This window comes from Pangasianodon hypophthalmus, chromosome 12 (assembly GCF_027358585.1).
Source record: "Pangasianodon hypophthalmus isolate fPanHyp1 chromosome 12, fPanHyp1.pri, whole genome shotgun sequence".
Lineage (NCBI taxonomy): Eukaryota > Metazoa > Chordata > Actinopteri > Siluriformes > Pangasiidae > Pangasianodon > Pangasianodon hypophthalmus.
Genome location: NC_069721.1, coordinates 12,939,041 through 12,963,893, shown reverse-complemented (window position 1 = coordinate 12,963,893; position 24,853 = coordinate 12,939,041). Strand labels below are relative to the sequence as shown.

Below are 24,853 nucleotides of genomic sequence, written 5' to 3'. Positions count from 1 at the left end.
AAGGCTCTTCTCTGTCCTGGCACCTAGGTGGAACAAACTTCCCCTGGCTATGTGAACAGCTGAGTCACTGGCTGTCTTCAAACGACAACTAAAGACCTACCTCTTCAACTTAAATTAGCACTTTGTTATTTTAAAAAAAAATGTGTCATTGTCTTGTGTGTTTTCATACTGTACTATCCTCTCAACAGGGTTTTTAGACTGATGCCAGGCTTAGTCCCTGACTGAGTGAATCAGTATGAGGATGGGTTTATTGATAGGGACTGCACAGCACTTCTGTAAGTCGGTCTAGATAAGGGTGCCTGCCAAATGCCATAAATGAAAATGTTAATGTAAATGTACTATAACTGTAGACACAGTACATTAACTGTAAGCATAGTACTCTAACTCTAGACAAAGTATTGTAACTGTATGCATGGCAATATATCTATAGAAATAGTACAGTAACAACTGCAATTGTATGCATAGTACTGTAACTGTAGACATAGTTATTGTATGCATGGTATGATTATTGTAAGCCTAGTATTGTTGTTGTATATATAGTACTGTTAGTGTGCGCATAGTACTAAACTGTTTTTGTATTGTATTGTATTCAGTTGTGTATTGAATGCGCATTCACTTGTTTTCATTTGTATTCATTTATTCATCTGTTCAGTCAAAATAATGTATTCATGTATGCAACTGTAGAGATAATACTGCAACTTTAAACTACTGTAACTGTATGCATAGTACTATAATTGTAGGCATTGTACAATATCTGTAGACATAGTACTGCAACTGTAGACACAGTAATGTAACTTTAGACTTAGTCCTGATTCTGAAGACATAGAACTGCAGCTGTAGATAGTACTATAATTCTAGATATAGTACTACAATTGTAGTCAGAGTACTGTCATTATCACTGGGCGGTTTACTGAGACACCACACTCTCATTTTAAAGGTCTGCTGATTATGTATAAGTTTGAGAGTGATTACTGAGTGTATACCCACTGAGAGTTCATCTGACTGTATACTGTTTCAGAATAAAGCCTTTAGAATAGAAGATGTGAATGAACGCAACAAAACAATAACAATCATTGTATTCCCACACATGCCAAATATTTTTATCCCACTTATACTCCACAAACACTACCACTGGTGCAGTCATTACTCTAGACAAATCACCACTGACCTCTCTATCAGTGGGAGGCAGTGAAACAACCAAACCACCTCTTGTGTTGTCGGCCCTCTTGCATGGCTCTTGAAGCCTACAGTGTGCATGTCAGTGTGCTTAGATGCAGCACTATGTCCTTCTCCCCAAGCCTTGAATCCTGTGTAGACTAATATTTACTAATGAGAACAGTCTTCACACTCTTAAATCTCCTCAGAAGTCAGAATAATGCAGACTACTGCCTTGCATCTCCCTCAAAACTACCCTTTAAGTCTGAACTTCAAGTCAAATGGTGCACATCTCCTGTTCCCGAACTTCAGAGTTTTATTCAGATGTGCACCAGGTCAGCTATAAAGCTGACACACTCAAAGCTCTGGCCAGAGCAGCAGGGCTCATGGGTGGATCAGGAAAAAATGGTATCAAGCAGAACCTCAGGGATGAGATCTGGTTGCCTGCACTCCTCTGAAGAGCAGAAAGAGGCGGAAATAGACGAAAGCGACAGGATAAAAACAAACACATCATGGATTAATTTAGAAACGTTTTATAAACCATTCAGCTGCACAATAGTGTGAGCTATACTTGCTACAGATTAAACTTGAAAGGGTGTTGTCTCTTTTTATGAAAGTTTTGTATTGAAAAAGGAATTCTTAAGGGTTTCTATTTACTCTATAAGTCTATAATAGAGTGTATTATTAGCAATTAGCAATATTATCTCAACACTAGAAATCAGAATCCATGCATCTAAAAGCTTGTTTCTGTTAACAGTTTTATAATCATTTAACTAAAAATACATGAACACTGTCTTTGGATTTTTGCTCAAAACTCTGCAGCCACTTGGTGTTGGTTTATTGCTTTTTTTAATCTGATAAACTATGGTGGTTCACCCAAGATGATGTTTGAGTTACTGCTTGGTTTCTCCATCCTTTATGTCAAATAAAAATAGATGCCTGATGTAGAAGAAACCTTACAGGCAAATCTTGAAACTCATTTAAAATATACACATATAGTGCAGTTAAAATACACAGAGACAGGAGCTATAACCATTTTATTTGGCTGCTTACCTTGCATATAAGTAAGTCTTTGATTATAAGAACAGTAACTTTAAATTAACTTTAACAGTCTGTTATTTTTGACTATCAGCCATACAGAGGATACTTGTTCCTCTAAAGATGGCTAAAAGCACCATTTTAGGGAACTGGAACCTCTACAGAGTTTTACTGATCTGATTCTTGCATAGGTGAGTCAGTCTTTGTTGTGGTGTAAAAAGACAAGTAATTTCAATCTCTCACACGGATTTTTAGTTAAAAAGCAGTCTGTATTCTCATGGAAGCTCAGCTGCATCTGTTCAGTGTTCTGAAACCTTTAACATTTCATTAATATGTATCTTGCATGCATAGCACTAAATATTACCGTCATGTACAGCAACTATTCTTAGCAGAGTGTGCCAGAGCTAACAGTGAATGTTTCCCCTGTAAAAAAAAGCCAAACCCAAAAATTACAACCAAAGGCTTAAGACTAAATTACAAAACCCACAGTTCAAACCAAATTTTTTCATATGGGCTTCAAAATGATACCGAATGACATTAATCAACAGTGTAGAATTCACATCATGTGAATTCACACCAATTATAGAATTCATTGTCATGTGAATCCTGGTGTAAGTACTGTGCTTCATCATGGAAGATATTATGCACAGCTCCTCAAAATGCCACCCCTCCGTCCATCCTTCCCCTCCCTCTAGCTTCTCCTTCCCTCCCTCTCATTCTTATCTCACAAAAACAAAATTCACAAAGGCTGTCTAAGAGGCAGGGCCCCTGACCACAACAACTGCAGTGTTGTCCCTAACAGCACCCGACTTGTAAGAACAAGTCATAAAATAGCCAGACTTTAACTACTTATGGCACTGAATCATTCTTATGTTTTAAGGGCCCCTGAGCTTCTGGGACTAATATAGCTTGGCTGGCTTAGAAACAGAATGTCAGCATGCCCGTCTCAGCAAGTTGACACAAAGTTTGAGGTAGACAGGAAGTTTCATGACATGGAAGATCTCATAACATTTTCATACTCAATGGTTAAGGTCCTCTTTGAACACTGCCGTTTTGTCTGCCATTTTGACTGCTGACTGCCTGTAATCAGCCTCCATGATGCACATGACCCACTGAGTTCAGAGACATAGAAGGTCACTGTAGTTTTAATATTTCAACATATGTGTTAGTCTTGTAAGCAGTTCTTGTTTTGTTATCATTGTAAGTAAATGTGTGACTCAGCAGGACTTTTACGGATTATGCAATTGCGTAACAGGGAGGTAAAATGACTGTAACTGCAAGAATCCAAGATGCACAAAACCAAAAAAGTGGAAGCCACTTTAAAAACAAACAAAGATGGATTGCCATGTGGTATGTTTTCTGGGAATAATCAAACATCAAGGCCTTCACAGGAAGTGCAATTATGAACTGATACTTATATATGAAAGCCATTATTGTGGAACAAGCCAAGTCTTGTTTCACTACAGAGTTTGTTTTGTTCAAGCTCTACTAAATAGCAGTTCCACAGAGATATCTGCAGGTCATTGTAATGATGTTAGAAATGCTGAAGAACTACTGACATTTCTGTTTTCCTTTCTTTCCTTATTTTTAACAGACATAACAGGTTGGTATTGACAATCCTAGTGGCGTCCATCATGACTGTCAGCATCCAGTCCTAGAGATAGAAACACACCAAATTCAGCCTTCTAAGATGTTGGTGATTAGCTGATAAATTTAATCAAGTGTAGTAAATGAGATAAAATTGGAAATCCTCCAGAACTGCGGTCTGACACTCCTGCCTTACATTATCAGTAGGAAATAATTCCAATGCAAAAACAGAAATCAGAGGCTGGGAGCCTGGGCAGGCTCTGAACGATGTAGCTGAAGATACTGCAGTAGGATGGACATTAAAAGTCGGCCTGGTGGTGCAGTGGGTAGCATTGCCACCTAACAGCTCCAGGGTTCCTGAGCTCGGATTGAGATGAGGCAGATTGGGTATGCTAAATTACCCCTAGTGTGTGTGTGTGTGTGTGTGTGTGTGTGTGTGTGTGTGGTGCCCTGTTCAAATCAGTTTAAACCTTGTTAATTCCAAATTAATGTAAATTGCAAATGTAATAAGGCCTACAGCTCATCTGAACCATGCAGTACAAGTCTTATAGTAATAATATAGGAGATCACACCAAATCTCAACTAATTCAGCTAAAATTGAAAGGCATGCCAAAAATCCAACCTGATAATACAGCATATTAATATTAGTCCACAGTCCACCTCCTGTAGATTACAACACCAAACCACAGGCATCTACGGAATCCTGAGAGAACAGCTGTAACTTCAAAATCTCCCATAACTACTGCTAGTTACTGGGTTTTTTTGTTTTGTTTTGTTTTGTTTGTTTGTTTGTTTTTTCTTTATATATTTTTTGGGGATACGGGATAGGACAGAGATTAAAATTCTCTTCACATCTATTGAAAGGGAATCAGTGAAAAAACAAAATAAACATTCATAACACAGCCAACTCTTTTGTAACTGAGACTCTGTCCAAACACAGCCTGCTAAATGCTATCCAAACATGCATGCAATCAGAATCAGATTAAGTCCAAACTGCAGACTACTGCACTAAAACTGCTTACTATTTTGACACACTGCTTAGTGCGTAGTGTGCAGCACGCTGTTTGGGACATAGCCTTGTTGACAGAGCTGTCATATCCCGGAGTTTATTCATGCATTAAATGAGCCTGACTGGGAGGATGAGGAGACTCGAGATGGTCGGATAGTGCAGATAGGATTATGGTTATACTCAGACTATGGTGTCGAGTGGAATCCGGATTTTTAAGCAAAATATACAAGTTTTGGAGAATGTTCAAAAGGAAATCAAATGAACATAAACGCATAACCCTTAGTGGGATGCCTGTTTATTGTCTCATGTAAAACTTTACCAGTGATGAATCTTTTCTGCTTTTATATCCACTGACCTTAATAATGTAGGATTGCACTCAAGTCTGGGCGCGCGCCCGTCTGAACTTGAACTTGAGCCAGAGTGTAAGAGCGTCTAAACTCCAACTGAATACATTCACAAGCACTTCAGAGTTAACCTTCAGCAAACAGTGAGCGAAAAAGTCATGTTCGCTTACCTTTGTGCTTGTCCATGATTGTAGAGGCGGAGATGGACACTCCGGAGCTCTCTGTGGCTCTGGGGCTGAGTAAAGCGATCCAAAGCTCTGTGATAAAAGATGAAGGAGAGAGAAACTCGACAAAAACACACACTCTCACACAGACTCTCACTCACAGCCCCGATTAGTCAGGCTAGTGGACAGAGTCTCTCTCTCTCTCTCTCTCTCTCTCTCTCTCTCAGCATCAATCACAGAGTCACTTCTCCCTCTGCTGCTCTCACTAATCAAACCCACTGAGAACAAAACTGTGAACTAGAAATGCAGAAGTCCAATCAAAGATAAATACTAATGTATAGATTGAGGACATTTTGAAAACAAAAGGCTGAGTTATAATGATTGGAGTGCCATAAACTTGGAGACATTATTTTAATTATGAGATTATTTCAAGGTCTCTGGATAAACAGGGGGTCACTTCTCCCCAGCTGGGGGCTGAGAGGATTGACCTGTCGGACTGCTCAAAATTTCAACTAGGGCCCCTATTTGTGATTATTTTAATATGATGGTTAGTTGAATATGAACTCTGTATATAAACATCTTGTCTTATGTAATCTTTTGATCAGTTGTTCGACTGTTATCCATGCTGGTGATGGGTATTGTATATCTGTTGTTTTTGCACTGTGTATTCCGTTATACAGTCTATTTTTTTAATCTAAAGGAAGTGGAATTGGGAGGTATTGTTATTTGATTATTCTGGTTTATTTCTTTTCCTCAGATAGATCTTTAGATACGAAAGGAGAAAGCACATGTTCCCAGACTACATTTTCCCACGGGAGGTGAGTTGTCTGAACCTAAATCTGACTGAGAGGCTCATGGGAGCATCCTGGCCTGAGGAAAACATGACAGGAATGTGCTGTGTATATGTCAGGAAGAGTGGGAGCACAGGAGCTGTGCATCAAATAATTGTCCGATTGCAAACAAGACGAAGTAAACCAAAGTGCAGCATGGAGCCAGGGTTGTTTTAAATCGAAATTCAAGACCTTCAGTGATAAATAAATACATTTTGTTCCCTCGGTGCTGCCTTCATTACGATTTCAGAAACCCCTGTACATTCCTGAAATAACTGAGCTCTGTAAGGGATCAGCATGTTTTATTTCTTTCAGGCTTCATCCAATCTTCTTAAATTTATTCTGGACAGGGCACGAAAGGCAAATACTCAAATACAAAACACTCAGATTCAAGATCTCAAAAAAAAACCAAACAAATAAACAAAAAACCCAACAGGTAAAGTGGAACAAGATTGTTGTGATATGACCACAGGCGAACATGCCTTGGCACGAATAGCAGGGTTACATTCTCATCCTGTTATCATGTGTCTGTTGGTCAGTAGTGTGAGAACTGCGCTTTCTTCCTCTGTGAGCTGGGTGAATGAGAGTCACATGCTCTGAGAAACTGACCTCTCTGCAAAGTCTCATGGGGCGTCAGAAGGTTTCCATCCCAGCTCCCCCGCGCCCAGCACTTTCGTCAAGATTCGTTCAGAAATAGTATTTGATGCATGGAGAGCATGGATAAGCAGGTCAGTTGCTCAAAGTAAGCAAACATGTGGTTTTCTTATTCCCACTGGGTAAACCACTTTGTAATTCCCACTTTGTAAACCACTTTGGACACGCTGCTAGTATTAAAGAACCGATAACACCAGAAATGCTTCATGGTCTCTGAGTGATGACTTCTTTGCTAACTCCTTTAAATTCCAACATATTAAATAATTACATTGAAGTATTTCACAAAGTCCTCAGACCCAGTTGGGACCTTCTGTCACAGTCTGCTGAATACAAATGCACCACTGTGTTCATTGTGTAAGTTTGAATTGCTCATAGACTGGAAACCCCCAAGTACTATTAGTGAGGAACATGTCACAACCCATTTCAAATCTGGGGTCTCAGAGTAAAATGTACTGGGACTAAGGGTGAGGAGGTGAGTTTGCTTTAGCTGTTTCCCTTCAGTTACTCACCTTACAAGAGGGGTAATCCCCTGACGCTGAGTCAGTATGGAAGCAGTTCTGAGGCTCCCACCATCCTGGTCTCCATGCCAGGCCCACCAACCCTGTAGCTTTGACTTTAAACACGTGGATAAAAGGCAGTCATAGAGTTGTATGGAAAGAAGGGGGCTGATATAGAGAGTGACCCACCCTCCTAATGGTCTGTTTTCAGAGAAGAGACATGGGAGTTGTATTGTCCCTGTTCATAAGGCATGAAAGTCATTACACGTGGGAGCAGAAAGCACTGTCTTGTTACAGATATTAGTGGACTCTGTTTCATTTAGGCCCCAGAGTTGGAGGAGTCTTAGAGCAATTAAAAAGACTGATACATAAACAGGAAATGTCAGTCAAATGCTTCAGATTCACTGGCATATTGCTGTGGGAACGTTGTTTGTGCATTGTGTATTAGCTGGAGTGGGTAGGTGCAGACACTGGCAGATTATCTCGGCTGCTGCTGGTTGGAACACAAAAAGCATTCCACAGCTGTGACTAAGAGGGCAAGGGTTACGGACTCGGCCCCATCTGAGCACTAAGCCTTTTCATTCAGGAACCTTTCCCATATAAAACACACACAGAGTTATTTTCTACAGTAGTTTTATACAAAGAGGTGTTGAGTGTACGCCAAGTGTGTCTAAATAAAGAGCAGTGATGGAATGACGGTGATCAGAGGTAGTTTCTCAGTGAAGAACTGAGATGCTGTACAATGTAGTGTTCATCTACAAGTAGATGAAAGCATCCTCACTTTTTATGTGTAGGAAGTTCACATAAAATAAGTTGGCATGTTTATCCAACACATTTTATAATCTCTAAATTTCTAAAATGACAGAGCACTTAGGCTCACACTTCTGCAATCCACAGAGTTACAGTTTGCAATAATAATCTGCTTTCTTAAACTTTTCACACCTTTTCAAGTTAAAGGAGCCTTTGAAGAGTTTGCAAAAGAGGGGCACCTGTTCAAACTTCTCACTGCTGCTCACCAGGGTCCTTGGGAGGTAAGCATTATGTCATGAAACAATATTATTCCACCACTCCTTCACATAGCAGATCAGATCAGTTAAAACAGGAGAGAGCAGGTTCCTGAACAACCTCGTGTGAGAGAATGTAACTAGAAGACTGGGCTTGGTGTATTGTGGCAAAACCTCTCATTAACCCAGCATTTTTGTCCTGTTTCTTTTGCTTGTGTGGTCTAAAATGCAAGACTCAGACACTAACATTAGTGCCTACTGGGACCTGTAGACACCTTACATTAGAATTGTCTGCAGGGGAAGGCACACCACTAAGTGCAAATTTGGTCACAACCAAAAACAACTAGGGCATAGCTTTGAGGTCACAAGATTCTGCACAAAGACTGAAAATAATGAATTGTTGTCCTATACAATGAACCAAACCATCCATGATAATGAGCTCACAGGATGTGTGCATATGTGTGGTTTTGTACTTGAGGTTCATGTCACAGTCTACTGAGTTCTCAGAATGTTTCTTTATTACTGATTGTGGGAAACGTGGTGGTGGTGTGTTGCATAGATACACTAATAAATTTTCTCTAGGTGAAACAGCTCTTCCATTGTGTAAGATTAGATTAGATTAGATTAGATTAGATTAGATTCAACTCTATTGTCTTTGTCTTTGTGCAGAGTACAAGTACAGAGCCAATGAAATGCAGTTTTTCGCAGTTTGAATGGATATACTAATAAATTTTCTCTAGGTGAAACAGCTCTTCCATCGTGTATGAGCATACAAAACAGATTTTAATGTACAGTATTTGCAGCCAACCCAAAATTTTACATTACTATTTAGTACCTCAGTGTGGTGGTGTTTGTGACAGACAAAATGATTCACCAGGGACATAAATATCTGAAGCAGAGTTTTATTACTCATTTGAGTTCTTACATCATTATCATGATGGGTATCAAAACTGGAATTTCATCACCATATTCTCATCACATTTTTGTTGTGTCATATAAACCCCGTATTTTTTTTCTATTTCCTAGTCCTCGGTCCTTAACCCTGCAGATAACACAGGAAACTGCTGGGAATTAACAGTCACCAGCAGCCAACAACACTACTGCAAGCACATCCAGTGATATGGGAACAACACTGTCTGGCAGCTTTGTACGGAATGACAGATATGGCCCTGCTATCAAACCTATTCGTGACACAGATGCTATGGCTACGGCTCCATCAGTCTCCCAGCAACACAGTGGCAGTTTGAAATACCTCAGCTTTATAAAATGCAGTAATATCAAAGGTGTTTCTTTTCAAATGCAACTTTAGTCAAAGTGATATGTTGCTAAAACATATATTGCAGCTTAGATAGTGGTCAAAAGGAGAGGATTGTCAGATTCCAATGACAGAGGGGTCTGAAAAGTAAGATGGGGGGTGCCTCAACTGTCCCTAATGACACAAGCCTGACCTCTAGTGGTGAACAAACTCGCAACTCTTTTTAAGAGGAAGCAGGAGGTCGGATTTCATTTCCGAACATTTCACCAGCACCTTGTCTGTCAAATGCAATAGTTCCATTAGTTTTAAATTAAAAATAGGTAACGGGGCTTAAAAGGGAGCTACCAAAGAGCACTGAACTCAATAGGATTTTGATTCTAGAGAAATCATCCTAAGCCATTTTGGTATTAGCTTGACGATTGAGAGGAGATGGCAGGGAGGAGCATTACAGCAGATGCGTCTTTCTGTCACCTCAGGTTCTAATATGTTCCAGAAGCCCGGATGGTCTTTTAAGGCCTTCCCCGCCACAGGTGGAGCCCAGACCTCTTATCTTCAGTCACATACAGTAGCTCTAACTTCCCCCCATTAAGAAACATCAAGGCCCTTGTTAGGGCCACAGCAGCAGGGGGCTGCTGGAGCTCCTCCACTTCCATCACCTTAATAGCCTGTTTAGAGGAAGAACCCTGCAGATAGCCTTCAGCCCCCTACCACTTTCCCCCCAAAAAAGATTACAGTCCTGTTTTATGAGAGAGCAGGAAGGAGTGCAAGGGGAGAAAGCTTTGCTCGGAAGTCGGGTTTCACGTGAGTTAAATGTGAGAGATAATAACCAGTCCTCACTCCTCTGGTCTCTGCTGAGTGGTTAGATCGCAGATCTCTTTAAACCTACTCAAACGAAAACTCTGCCTTGGGAAAAAAAAGGTGTGGTCTTTGTTTTGAATCAAAAAAGTAGATAATTTATGTCCATGTGTATCAGACTGTTAGAAGCAAACAAAAAAAAAAAAGAAAAATAAAAGGGAATAAAGGAAAAGCAAATCAGAAAACTACAGCTATAATACATTATTATTGGAGTGACTGATAAATTAAAACATGCACAATGTCTTGGCTAGAACAACTTGGCCTTCTTCTTCATATCATTGCGCTTCCACAGAGGAAGTTTGTCAAACTCTTGGATCTCCATTCCAAAGACATCAAAGAATACTTCAGGGGCCAGGTGACGCTGAGGAAACAACAATGTACAGGTTAAATAACTGCATGGAGAAAGGAAGGTTGAGGAGAAGGGAAGCAGAGAAAGTGCAGCATCAACACATATTATTCCCACGCCACCACCTAGAGTGCGGCTTACAGCTTTGCCCTCTAATTACCTCCAGTCTCGTCCTGTCCACGTCCTTTGGGAGCTTAGTACGCCCTCTGTTGGTGACAGTGAGCATTTCATAGGGATACACCTTTACAAAAGGAGGGATTGTCTTGTTATGGAGAATGCAATGCAAGACATTTGCCAAAGACAATGAATTACTGAAAAGCAAAGCTGGACAAATGCACATGCTGAGAACACAACCATTCAGTCACACACAGAGACGAAAACAGACAAAATGCTAAACTGCACAGAGATCGGGGAGAAAAGGGAGAGAAAAGGGTAAAAGCAGACTGGGGCATAAACATTTTTTGTGAATTCTGTGTGAATACCTTTAAAAGAAAAATATTTTCAGCGTGTCACATCACTTCCAAAATAAAATCACAAAGTGAGAAGAGGACATAAAGTGAAAATGGCCAAATTAAGATAAAATGATGTGTAGATGTTATTAAAATCATCATGTCCAAATAAAAACGAAGTGAATCTGCTATGTCATTCCAATTTTAACACTGGATGGAGGACATATATCTTTTCTACTAGGAATATTATTCCTTTAATTAACACAATAAAATATGGAACAATGAATGATCATGTTAAGATTGTGGGGACTATAGCAGCACCTTTAAAGAAACCAAGAACATGCAGCTCTTAAGCCTCTTCAGCCAGATTTAGGAAAGGTGGGGATCAATGATCTGGAAAAATGTGTACAGCTCAGACACAGCAAAGCATATCATTACATCATTTCACAGCACTGGAAGGCTCTAGTCTTCTCCCTTCATCTCACTGCCTATAACCTGTGAGGCTGTGCCAAGATAACCTACTTTACTCTAACGAATAATCTGGGTGTTAGGGGGGTGGATGTTAACAGAACAAGAAGGAACACCATCTAAATCAGAGAGAGAGGAGAAATGTAATTCTCACAAAAGCAAAACAAAACAAACAAAAACACATGGGATACTTGCTTTATGGTCCAACATGTTAGGCATTGACATTCCCCTGTCCATTCTGGTTAGGGGAACCTGGCCATCGTGGACGAGCTATAGAACAGAACACATACATGCAATGTAAATGAAAAAGAAACAAAAAGAGGATTGGTAGGAAAAGGAACCATGGGAAAGACTTCACAACTAAAGACAAACACCTACTTTACTTTATCTGATACTATGAGGAGGGAGTAAGACTTTAGCTACCCTACCCATGGGGATAACGGTTACTCCTTTAATCTAACTATGGCTATGTACAAACTTCTCAGGATGTGCGTATGTAATGATGAAATCCCTTGTCCATGCTCCCCCCCTTGCCTGAGCTGTTTGTAACTCAGGCACAAGCGTAGCAGGGTGTCACATGGAGCATGAGTCCACATTCTCATGTACATGATGGCTGATGCTCATGCTCAGTGCAGCTGATCAGGTTATAGTCTGTATCATTCACGTACCTTGAAATCTGCATAATGATAGGGAGAGAGGAGAGGACAGCTTAGTGTGAGCATATGTTCCAATTTATCCAACGACTACTCTAAACATGAAATGTAAGGCAGTTAAATACCTCTCTGCCCTCCACACACATCCCCGTAACTGTTATACTGAGAGAATTCTGTTGACTGTGGATGAAAAGACAGACCAAAGACATGTAGTAATGTGTATGTGTGTAAATATTTTTCTTTTTACATAATTGTAAAACTCGTCTAAAAAGTAATCAGTAATCATTAACAGTGAGGATTATAAACCTTTATGAATATGACTTAAAAATCCTCTTAGAAATCCTGTCACTTATGCTCAGCTAGCAAGTGTTAGCAATTCAGAATACAGAACATTTTATTACATACATCCATAGAAATGATGCTAGCAAACTATGCTAACTGGCTAGCAATTAAGCAGTGAAGTTTGTTAACTTATATGAATAAATGAACTAATGAATATGAATTTTGTGTTAGCTACAGTAGCTGGCTAGCCCTTGCAGTAAAAATTATTCACATATAAGACTTATTAGGCAATAGACCTCAAATGAAATACCCACGTTTTTATAAATCAGCTTAAAGAAAGACCTACTTTGGCCTGCTCTCTTACCCGAAGAAGGCCGTTGCGTCCATATCCTGGCAGTGAAGAGGTTTTAGACGTGGGAGAGTTGGGATCTGAAGATGAATGATTAATCAGTAAGCGTGACAGTGCCAAAGCCACTTGCAGCTTGAGGAGCTGGTGTATAGTGCAGTACCTGCGGTGAAGTTGGAGTGCTGAGGCTCGTACCGCTGGGCTGCCACACTGCGAGCATATCTCTCTCTGTTCATTTCCTTCTCCATCTCCTCCTTCAAAATGAGCTTTCCAAGACCAGACTGGATCTGTAGTATTGTAAAAAGCCATTCCAATTTCAGTAATCAGAGCTACGTGGATCTATTCTATGAAAACAACGTGCTGTCAAATTTTGCACAATACTTCCCATCTCTGTAATTTTCTGTGATTGCTTTCATTTCCTCTAATATTATAATGAATGTTTTGTGCTAGTGGCCCATCACCTTGCTAAGATGATCTTCTTGGAGTTGTCTTCGTTTTAATTGTTCCTCCTCCTCTTCATCTCGTGAGCGACTCCTCATATCTGAACCTGATTGCACAATGAATATTAATTTAAAAAAAAAATAGTGGATTAGTGTACACAATCTTCATTACTCTTTGAATCATTATCCTTTGATGAAAACACCCAAGCTTCCACACATCATAATAAAAACAAATGGAAAGGAACAGTAACAGTGTAATGATTAGAACTGAGGAATGGTGTCTGGATCAACGATGTGGATGATGCAATTGATTTAAGATTGTTTATATTCCCTAACCGACCTGGAAGAAAAAATCTAAGGGATTCTATACCACTCCTCACAAACTACTGCTCTTGCAACTGAGGAAACGTCATATTGACAAAGCATACGGTATTGACATTGCCAACATCATTCTTTTGCCTTTGACTCTGCTTTCACATGCTTCTCAGTAGGCTAGTCTTCCTGGAGGAGCCAGGAGAAGGTAGAAGCCTACCTAGGGCTGCAAGGGAGGGAGGGCAGGGCCAGTAGTCAGTCTCAATCTTTGCTGTTTCATCCGGCCGGGGAGCTTGAGCAGCAGGGAACTTGGAAGATTTGATGATGTCGCCAGCAAACTTGCTTTGGGCTGCGAGGGCAGCTGAATCTGGATTGGTATTTTGGGGAACTTGACTATCAGTGGTTGATTGACAAAGGCTGGAAGCAGATACAGTGCTGCCCAATTCATTCAAAGCAGGACATTGCATAGTTTCTGATTCGATTTGTATTCATTGGGCACAATATTTACAAGGTACTTTGTTTTTATAATGCTTCCAAAAAAAGTTTTGAAGAATGTCACATGCTTTGATATGTTTATGGCCAGCACTGTAGTTTAAACAGAAGTCTGCAGAGCAACATTTTATTTTCGGAAAATTATTTAATAAAGGAATGCAAAGTGTAAGCTTTCAAACTTTATTAGTGATTCCTGTGTGAGTCTGCATTTCATAACCCCATGCAACCGAAGGCAAAGGTGTTTTATAGGGCACAGCCAGAAGAGGTGTAGTGATTTTAGTTTTCAGGGCTGAGTGAGTTGACAATGAGGAAAGAGAAGAGAGTAGCAAAAACAACTGTCAGAGAGTCCGAATTGAGCTGAGCTGAACAGTACTTACATGTGAACATGGAATATGTAGTCACATATGCCACAACGAAATGTTAATGGCAAGGCGGTGTCAACATACACACGAACAAACGTAAATATACAAAACTTGGTCAGAGAATGCACATTTACACAAAAATACAATCACTCTCACATGATGTTTTAACATGATTAAAGAAAGAAAATCATGATCCAAACCATTTAAAAATCTGTCTCATTGTACTTACCTTACTTGCAGTATATCAAGCATTAAAATATTCTTTATGTGACTCATACCATGATTGTGCTTTACTAATCCATTTACACATAATGAGAAACAAATGCTTAACAGCCAATGCACATTTAAAGCCACTGAAGTAAATGCAGTGAAGCTGATATGTGTTATAATTATAAATGATCAAATGATCAATCAAAAACAAAATAGCCATACCATGTTGTTTGTAGATTGGTGGCTTTCTGTACATGTTCATGCCTTGGTCTAGAATAAGAAGTAAAAGCAAAAATATAGCTCAGAAATCTCAGATATTAACCAGCTGAAGAACATGGATGATGGTCCATAAAATGATCCGAACTGGAATACACATGATAATACAAGAATAATTTAGACTGAAGGAGTGGGTTGGGGAAAACACACACACAAACACACATACACACACACATATGCAGGCTTGTCAATACTCCTGCTCCTACCTGGGATGTGGAAATGTTTAGGGGTCAGACAGAGGGTCGGGGTGGCCGAGCGAGAGGACAAGGGAGAACTCCGGCCACTCGACGGCTCAGTGCCTCCAAAAAAGAAGAGTGGAAGAAGCAGGAAAAAGGAAACAAGCATGAAAGGAAGAGGGGAAGAAAGAAAGAATAAATTCTTGCTTATGTAAATATGGACAAATGAAAGAGGATTTAAGTAGAGAAGGAAAGTGTGATGGATGAATCAAGTGTGACCTCTCTGTACAAGAGAACAGAGCTGAAAGACATAGATAGGACACCAGAAACACAGCATGCAAATTCTTCACAATGACGAACACTACAGCATCCAAAACTAAAACTTACACTGTACATCTACAACACTCAAGATGCCCTGACATTCATTTATAACAAAAAACAAGTTTTAAAAAAGTTTAGTAGTTCATTTCAGTGAATTCTCTACTGTGATACTGACTGCCAATAGGAAAATAAATAGTGGCAGCATGCAGCATAAAGTGTTAGTGGAGGAACATCATGTCATATAATGCTGAATAATATGATGCTAAATAAGATGAGAGATGAGACAGAGAGAGGAGAGAGAAACAGTCATAGAAGTTGTATGCCTAATGCCTCATGCCTCACAGCTGCAACAGACAAAAGAAAAACACCAAACAATCAGAATAACAGCCACAAAGCCAAGACATACCTATGCAGAAAGAATCTGTAGGGAGGACAGAGGCACATATGCATTATATACAGGAATGTGTGATTAGCCGGCCATGCTCAGTTTGCATGAAGCTTGCGAGCAATGGCCGTCCCAATGCAGCTTTCAACCTAACTATATCAGAAAGTATACATGCCATGCTGATGATACAAATTCAGAACTTCTAACTCCCTTCAATGACAATGTCATAAAATATAGAACAAGAACTCCAGAACTGTTTAGCTCCTTTTTGTGGGCAGTGCTAACATAAGTGGTTAAGACACTGGCCTACGGGTTGGAAGGTCATGAGGTCAAACCCCAGTGCTGCCACTGCTGGACCCCTGAGCAAGGCCCTTAACCCTCAACTGCTTGTATAAAGACCCTCTGCCTAATGCTGACTTTTTGAAACAGTTTGGGAAGCCTCGGCGGAAACACACCTACTGACACTACTACTGGAATGTAATGCCTTCACTCCAGTCAGGGAAGATGTGTGGGTCCCTACCTTTGTTATGGGGTAGGAAGTGATGTCGGAAAGGGGAAGTAGGACGGTTGTCACTGTTGCTAGAGCGCAAAGAGGAGCAGAGCTTCAGCATTCCTGCCAGGTGCTCAGACAAAGAGGAGGATGAAGAAACAAGGGTGTGGGAAGAGAGATGGGACAAAAAGAGGCAAGGAATGGCAAAATGAGCAAAGCAGGAAAAGGAGAAGGAAAGTGAAAAAGGGTAGATAGCCTACTGCAATGCCGCATACACTCTCAAACACACATACACACACACACAAGCACACTACTTCCATATGTAACAGTAGCTGCTCCCATGTGTAACCTAACATAAGTAAATGCAGAAGTGAAAGAAAAGAACCTCACTCTCACCTGGTCTGTGGAAGTGCTGCGGTGTCTTAGACAGTGTAGGTGTGTAGTTGTGTCGGCTGTACATCGGGGAGCCGATGGAGCCCTGGCTGGTGGATCGTTGCATGATTCGTTCTCGAATGTCATAACAGCCCTAATACACAGCACACACAGACACACCAGTTTACATGACACAGTTTTCCAATGCTGTGGATGCTGTGCTATGTGCAGAAGCCCTGTGAGCACTATAACTACAACTGCTTGATGTTGTGCATCAAGATTCGTAAACCTACTAGAACAACACTAACTGCACTGATGTCAGCATGTATCTATGATTTAGTATGGAGCAGACTCTAACCTCAGCAGATGGGGTAGGAGACAGTGTTCTTGGTGACTGGAAAACAACAACAACAACAACAACAGGGAGAAAAGCTCTGTGTAAATTTGACTAAAAAACAAATTCTTTAGACAGAGTAGAAGAAATAAGGTAAGTAGGTCTAAAACATGGGAAATAACTTGATTAATTGAAGCAGAGAAGAGCAATTGAGAATAACACTGTAAAATGTTGATACTGATTGAAACAATATGTGAATATTTTAACTAGTTTTTTTAGGCAAAGAAAGCAGAGAGGAGACAGTCTGCAATGATTTTTAAGGCTATAAACACAAAGATAAAGACAAGACAACAAACTGCGGTTCACATGCTTACACACACAGGTGCCCAGAATACATATACAACAGATGGGAAAAGCAGAGAGGAGAGAAAAGTTGTGCAGGATAAAAGTGTCCTGGTGAAGATAAAATCGTGCTAGTTTCAAGATTCAACATTCCTGGCCAACTTACAGTCTCAGCTGACATGGGGGAAGGGTCTTGTGGCATGGTCTAAGAAAGTGGATATAAACCATAGTGTCACTATCAGCAATGCCTTTCAATAGTCCCATTACATTGTGGTCCCAATAATTTGACTGAGATTATGGTTTTTCAAGCAAGTTCTATTTGTTTTTGTTTTTAAGAATATAAAGAAGAAATTAGGAAAAGAAATCACAGTGAAATTTTTATTGCAATGCTTTATTGTCTGACCTCATTAAGATCATTATTCTCAGACTAATACTACTACTAGAACGTGATTAGTTTGGTTAGAGATTTAATATTTGGTTTGGTTATCATATTGTTGCTTCATAGTAAAGTTTATTGGTTAGTTGGGTAAAAATAATTCAGGAACTTGTTTGGTTGTGCTACAAGTGTTGCTTTGGGATTAGAAAAGTCACTGGGCATGCATTGCTGCAATCCTGCACACACTCACTTTAATATGGCCTCTGATGGGGGATTGGTCACCTGTAGTAGTCTGGCACTGTAGGAAGGAAGCACAGCCTACAGTTACAGCATGAGACTGCTTAAATCTGATGGTTATTACCTCATCATATAACACTACCAACAAGGAATCAGGCCTGAAAAAGGGAGTGATTCACTGTGTGTCGTTGAATGAACCGAGTCCTCATATGACAATAAAACCCTGGGTGTGGTCAGCAGAGGGCACTGTAACACTGCGATCTAGACCCAGACACAGCACAGGGAGATCCAGGTACAACTTGGCAATGTTTAATATGAGAGCAGCAGTGACAGTAAAAATAAAACATTCAACTTCCACAGACATGGAATGATAGGACAGTGTTCAATACATGTGTGATACATGATATTAAACAGTCAGTGTAACAAAGATATAAATTCACACATTACTACACAAACACACACACGCACACGCACACACACAGATCATTTCCAGGGTAGAAGGGCTAGGATTACTGTTGGGGTGAGGCTGGGTATATGGGGCAGTGGCCTGGAACACTGGCGGTGGAGATCCCAGGTGGGCCATGGTTCATTTAAACAGGGGACTGTTAAAGCAAAACACATTCGCCTAGATGCCATAGGCTATTAAACGCAGGGGTGATTACCATTCTATATCTACTCTGACACCATGACCAATAAACATTTCAAAATTGAAGCATGTTCACGTAAATACTCTTAACAAGTATTAATGAGGAATGGATCCTGAGAATACGCATGCTGCAAACTATTTAAATGTTTTACCAGCTTTCACAGAAAAGATTAGAGCTAATAGTTTGCCATCAATTATTAATCAGTCCATGTAATATACACAATACATAAAAAGCCATTTTTGCCTTTAACATGAACTGATTTTAGCAACTGTATAGTCCAAGGGTCTCAGCCCATTGGTTCTAGTTTGTGACTATTTTCTAAATCAGAATGGTCTTGCTCAAGCTTTTACCCAAGAATTCCTGTTTATAATTCTCCCCCTAGAATATCAGTGTACCCAGTAGGGATGTGCGGTATACCGGTACGGGAAAAATACCGGTATATATTATATTTCAAACGGTACGATATCATAATTTTGCTCAGTTCAGTATTTCATTCGCTGCTGTTCTGAAGTTCAGCACTACGCGGCAGTGTTACACAAACTGACCCGAAACCGGCAAGCGTGAAAAAATCAAACAGGTGAAACTCACTCTACACGTCCGAAATGAATAAATCAAGAAAGCGGTAGAAGTGAAAAATGGCATTACTTTGCCTACAAAAGTGATGAAAAAGGTGAACCAACCGACCTTAATTCACCAGTCTGCCAGCGCTGCTATAAGCCCTGTGCTGCCCCGGGAGGCAACACACCACATCTCAGCAAACTTCTGTCACTCGCTCATCCTGATTAGTTCAACGAGTTAAAAGATCGACAGGTGAGTGTCTCTTTCAACTGCTTTAATTTAGACTTTTATCTTAAAGAGATCATTAATATTATTTTCAGTATTAGTAATAGTGATGAAGGGCATATTACTGCTGTGACGACCTCTAAAGGGAAGCAGCTGAGTGAGAGAGAGAGAGAGAGAGAGAGAGAGAGAGAGAAGTATAAATGAAGAGTTTGTTTCCAAAACGCGATAAACGCCATTTTTTAAAAAAAAAATTGAGTTCCCGCCAAAATCAGTATTGTATCGGTATTGAAAAGTCGAAAAGTCAGTTTTTAATTTGACGCAGAATGCGATATCCGCCATGTTATTGTCATGTTTTCTCCTTTTCTTTCCAAACCGCGACAAACGCCAGTCTCCCTTTTCTGCAGAATGCGATCCATCCGCTCAACCAATCACAGCGCGCCATTCACGCATTGTAAACAGTAATGGCGGCGCTTTGAATACACCCGGCATCCTAGTTTTCCTCATCTACTTTATACTCTGTGATCAACAAACAAACAAAAAAATGAATAATTTTGACGGCATTGATGAACCTGATTCTGATACATTTTCTTTGCATCATTTGATAAAGACTGAAAAAATATAAAGAGATGATCCTATTTTAATTTCATCTCTTCAGTTTTTTTCTTCCAAAATCAAAATTTCAAAAATGTTCGATATAGGTTTTTTTTTTTTTTTTTTTTTTTTTTTTTTTTTTTTTACATTTTCTTTTCACAATTGTTCATGCAGAGTTTCAAGCAGTGTGTTTAATAAAATTGTTTTCAACTCACTTATATATATTGAGGCTGGTTATTTGTCACCTATGGTATCGATACCGAGGTATTAGATTCTAGTATCGTACCGAAGTTAAAATTGTGGTATCGAGTCATCCCTAGTACCCAGCTGTATGAGCACTGCGTGATTAGATGATAGTAGCTCTGTATTACCTCTCCAGGGCTTTGTCTGCCCTGTCTCTCCAGGGTAGAGGAGGTGGAGTGCAGAGACTCGTAGGATATCATGTCTGGACGCTCTATGTCATAAATGGCCTTGACTCGGGGGATGGCTGCTAGGTCCTTGTAATCAATGATCTCATTGTCTACTTTTGCCTAGAGGGAGGAGAGGTGGGACACAGGAGGAAGGGAATCACACAGAGGGAGAGACAAAGGGAGAGGAAGGAAGGTCATACTAGGGGTCAAACAATTCCACATCACATATGAACAGAGTTACAGCACATCACACGGGTCACCACAAAAAATAAAAACATGAAGCATCCTGGGCTTCATATATGGCTATGGTTCATTGCAGCTGTGCCTCCTATTATACTGAAGTTCTCTTAAACAGTATTTATATAGATTCTGTGTGCATGCATGTATGTATATTTACTATAAAGAGATGGGTAGATATTAAGAGCTCAACGCAAATGTAACTGTTTAGAGAGAAATAAGAGGAAAGAAAAGAGCAACAGATCATTCTGCGCAGCCTCTTGCAGCCACAGACTCCATTTGAGAGTGAACGGTGACTGGTTCAGGGAGCGACAGGGGGCGTTGGCGAGGACGACTCACATAGATGGTGTGACCAGGAGAGCCAGGGATGCTGGAACCCGGCCGAGAACAGATACTCTCCGACGAAGACCTTGTGGGCTGCAGATGAACGAGACTTTGTGTTAGTGATTAGCCAAGCATAAACATGCAGGCACATAGACACACAGACTCACATGTAAGCTCGAATGACAGGATCAGTGCACAAGTCAAGATTACAACAGCAGCATTAACAGCTTCCCATCCCAGCTTCTTATATAGAAACATCCACAAGCCATGTCAAGCTGCCATCCACAGGCCATGCAGCATGGTTCTCCAGATATGGCTCTTTGTGAAAATTTCAGCAAAGCTGCTAAAATCAGAATGATATGGTTTGTAAACAGATGCATGTTTATTGCTATGGTGATGTATTGTTGAATGGTATTTTTCTCCCAACTCTGTCCGGGAGCTCATATCTGAGTCAAGTTTCTGCAGTGAGTCTGACTGCCTTCACTGATCTGGGTCAGAGGGCAACAGCCACATGCCCACAGTGGTGAAAAGTGTAATGACAAACACACAGGTCGTTATGAGGTCATAGGCTGGTTGGGTGTGAGTATGCTGCCCTCAAGCCACTGACACATAGAGCGTGCGCCACTCTGCTGCCAGTAGCAGAATACAGTACCTGCCTTTCTGATTGGTGCAGTGAGGTTACAGAGGGAGGGAGAAGCTGTGGAGGGAGGAAGAGGGGGTCACAGGAAATCACACACTCCGACACACGTCTGTGTGATTCACTCACATACTGTTTACATCAGTGGTTCCCAAAGTGGGGTCCCCCAGGGGTCTATGAAGTATAACCAGGGGGTTTGTGATATCTTTATAATGTTACAGTGAGATGTTAGACTTTCACTGGTCCCTTGAACTGAGTTTAATTCTATATATTCTCTATAACTAAAAAACTGTAGGGCTATAAACAACGTCAAATTAGACGTAACATGTTCTGTCATTCAAAAGTTCAGGAACAAAAAGCTTTAAATAACTGAAATCTGAAATATAACTGTGCACATTCAAATAAAATAGTTTATTATATAATATTATGACAGTAACATAAATCTGTACTGACAGGGTCTGTGTGGAATTTATTTTACAGTTAAATAGGTCCCTGGGTGCAAAAAGTTTGAGAACCACTGGATTATATGATGGACAACATGACAGTGAAGCCAAAATGTCTCTGATCCCCACTTGTGGCTGACAGCAATACATTTTTAACCTCACAATTATCCACATTGGTGAATAGAGCAAGCATCCAACAAACACTTGTCAGTCCTTGCCTTTACATTAGATCTTCTCCAAACATTCTTCTTTCTGATAAATGCATTTTTCCAATCATGAGAACAGGTTACTCTCTGGGTGGAGTTTTGTATGTTCTCCCCATGTCAGCACGGGCTTCCTCCTTTCTCACTTGTAAGTAGCTTTGGATAAAAGCATCAGCCAAGTGAGTGATATGTTCTCTGATTACCTTCCATCTCCCAAAAACATGCCTGTAGGTGGACTGGCTAAATTACCCCTAGGTGTGAATGAGTATGTCAGTGTGTATGTGCATGGTGAACTGGTGTCCCATCCAGGGTGTATTCCTGCCTCACACCCAGTGTTTCTGGGATAGGCTCCGGATCAGGATAAAGTGATTATTCAAAATGAATAAATAAATGCATTTTATAAAATATTAGGTCATTGCTTATGAGGTGACATTGTGCATCAAGGACTTGCACTTTCCATCACTCGACAGCTTCAAGCTTTAATGTTAGAGCTTCTCTATCACCTAACACTACATGTCATTGTATATGGAGCTTCCTTCTCTGTCACCAACCAGCACCATTATTAAGGTTATTACCCTGCATTTTCACTTAACAGCCTTAACTAGCAGATCATTAATTGCAGTCATTATCAATGTAAAATAGTCTGGTGTCTATCTCAAATTGTCATGACTACTGTAAACAAAATGAAAATTTTATCTGGGTTAAAGCATAATTAACCTCTGTTTATATATTCACTTCATTTTAGAAGAAGGCATGTTTTAATAGGCCCAACTAAATGCAATTAGTGTACATACCCTATAAAAAAGTGGCATGTCAATAATATGTCAGGCATCAGAAGGGAACACTACCCCACTTTCTGTCTTTTCTGTGCAGTCCTTGGTTATATTTTTTATTTTTTTACTACATTTTTCTTCCAATTTTAGTCACTGTCACTCGAGAGCTCAACAGAAGCCCGCCAACTCTAAATGGAGTTTTCTAAATGCAGTTTTCAGTTTGGTGAATTTTTGGCCTCATGAGGGCACAACAGAATTAGCAGAGCCATGTTGTCCACCAGATATACAGTCATTAGATCCGCCTCGGCATGCATCCGACTGTCTCTATTCACCGTGCCCTCGCAGATCTACTGCAATCCACCTTCTTTCACATATCACAGACATGTTTTGTCTCTCCGGCTCATTTTCTCATTCATGCCAGTTGTTCAGAAAGACAGACGTGCCGATTATTTATTACATGACGTGAAAGACAGGATTCACCAATTTCTTGCTCCTGTTGTTATGAAGCCATTTAGCACAAGACAGCAAGCTAACCCTCTATGCTTGCATTGTCTGGAGGAAGCACAGTGTGTATCTGGAGTGTTGCCCTCTCTGTTCTGTAAATACACCAGTGAACTTCACTGTCCTAAAAGAGACACAATATGGTCTGGCTTGCAGGTGAAGCAGGACAGTGAGTTGAGCTGGAAGTGGTGCAGGACAGAGGGGGGAGACAGGAGACTGCAAACCTCCGTCCTGCGCAGGGGACGCACGCCTCGAGCAGAGCCACCCTGGCCCTTCGTCTTACACTGAGACTCACACTTAGACAGGGGCAAAAAGATATCAAAAGGACGGGGCTTTCTGCCAGGTCGCTGTCCTGCTTCCTACAGAGGAGAACCAGAACAGAGGACAAGCTGACACACACTGACACACAGACACCCACATATCACCTGGTTCTGAGAAGTACAACCAGCAACTCACACTCAAACAAACACTAGGACAGACACCACACTAAGTTCTGGGAAAATTTGTAGAGAAAGGGGAAAGGTGTTACACTGTGTCACCTGTCACTGGACTGAAGATGCAAGTTAAAAGAAAGCTGAATGAAAGATAGTGAGGACAGAGAACCAACAGTGTGTGTGACTGGTGTGTGGATGGACAGATGACTCATGGAGCTAACACTCACCCTGTACTTCTCTTCTACTTTGATGTTGCTCTTACAGTCTGGATGCCACACTGTAGAGCCTGTTTTGAGAGAAAAAAAGAAAAAAACAGATATTATCACAAAGCAGCGTTACAGAAACCCAGATGTAGGTTGAGATTTAGGTCCCTAATGAGCAAGCCAGAGGCGACAGTGGCAAGGAAACACTCCTGAGATGACACGAGGAAGTAACTGTGAGAGAAACCAGACTCAAAAGGGAACACATCCTCTTCTGGGTGACACCGGATAATGGGATCATCAATCATTACAAAGTCAAACAGTACTAAGTATGTTGAAAGGAAGTTCAGTGTGAGAATTATAGTCTTTATGATTAGAGCACAGGTTTTATCGACAAGTCTCTAGATCCACTGAATCATGGTGAGTCCTGGGCATACACTGTTTTTCGGATATGCAATTCCTTAGGAAAAATGAAGAAATAAAATTCACAGCAACACAACATTTAGTGTGTTAGGTTTCACAGAATTATTATCATAAATAACAAAAGTGGAATACTATTTAAAATATTAATAAAAAAACCCCAAATGATATCACTTCAAAAGTTTGCAT

At 40.4% G+C, this 24,853-nt stretch overlaps 2 protein-coding genes across 16 annotated transcripts in view; both read right to left on the bottom strand.

The window, feature by feature from the left end:
- The window catches only part of afap1l2 (actin filament associated protein 1-like 2), a 31,081-nt gene extending 25,597 nt beyond the window's left edge, over positions 1-5,484 (bottom strand). The window contains exon 1 of the mRNA XM_026914981.3: positions 5,304-5,484. Coding sequence (XP_026770782.3) covers positions 5,304-5,319 — 16 coding nt within the window. The 5' untranslated portion in view covers positions 5,320-5,484. The remainder of the gene's footprint in view (positions 1-5,303) is intronic.
- A 3,686-nt stretch (positions 5,485-9,170) lies between these two features.
- ablim1b (actin binding LIM protein 1b) overlaps positions 9,171-24,853 on the bottom strand; it is a 62,952-nt gene continuing 47,269 nt past the window's right edge. For 3 of the 15 annotated variants that reach the window (XR_008303093.1, XR_008303089.1, XR_008303088.1), the window contains 20 exons: positions 24,272-24,330; positions 23,835-23,969; positions 21,706-21,750; positions 21,069-21,146; positions 20,454-20,612; positions 18,075-18,122; positions 17,615-17,653; positions 17,131-17,166; positions 16,797-16,926; positions 16,431-16,523; positions 15,932-15,946; positions 15,235-15,327; positions 14,975-15,022; positions 13,909-14,055; positions 13,398-13,483; positions 13,100-13,223; positions 12,955-13,019; positions 12,434-12,488; positions 10,899-12,331; positions 10,686-10,753 (listed from right to left, as the gene is read on the bottom strand). Coding sequence is in view for 1 of the 15 variants with exons in the window: in XM_053238865.1 (XP_053094840.1) it covers positions 10,640-10,753; positions 10,899-10,979; positions 11,851-11,925; positions 12,324-12,331; positions 12,434-12,488; positions 12,955-13,019; positions 13,100-13,223; positions 13,398-13,483; positions 13,909-14,055; positions 14,975-15,022; positions 15,235-15,327; positions 16,797-16,926; positions 17,131-17,166; positions 17,615-17,653; positions 18,075-18,122; positions 20,454-20,612; positions 21,069-21,146; positions 21,706-21,750; positions 24,272-24,330 (1,490 nt within the window). In the remaining 14 variants the exon portion in view is untranslated. Of the gene's footprint in view, positions 10,754-10,898; positions 12,332-12,433; positions 12,489-12,954; positions 13,020-13,099; positions 13,224-13,397; positions 13,484-13,908; positions 14,056-14,974; positions 15,023-15,234; positions 15,328-15,931; positions 15,947-16,430; positions 16,524-16,796; positions 16,927-17,130; positions 17,167-17,614; positions 17,654-18,074; positions 18,123-20,453; positions 20,613-21,068; positions 21,147-21,705; positions 21,751-23,834; positions 23,970-24,271; positions 24,331-24,853 lie in introns of all 15 variants that reach the window. The other 12 variants (XR_008303085.1, XR_008303092.1, XR_008303080.1 and 9 more) reach the window with 11 other exon arrangements.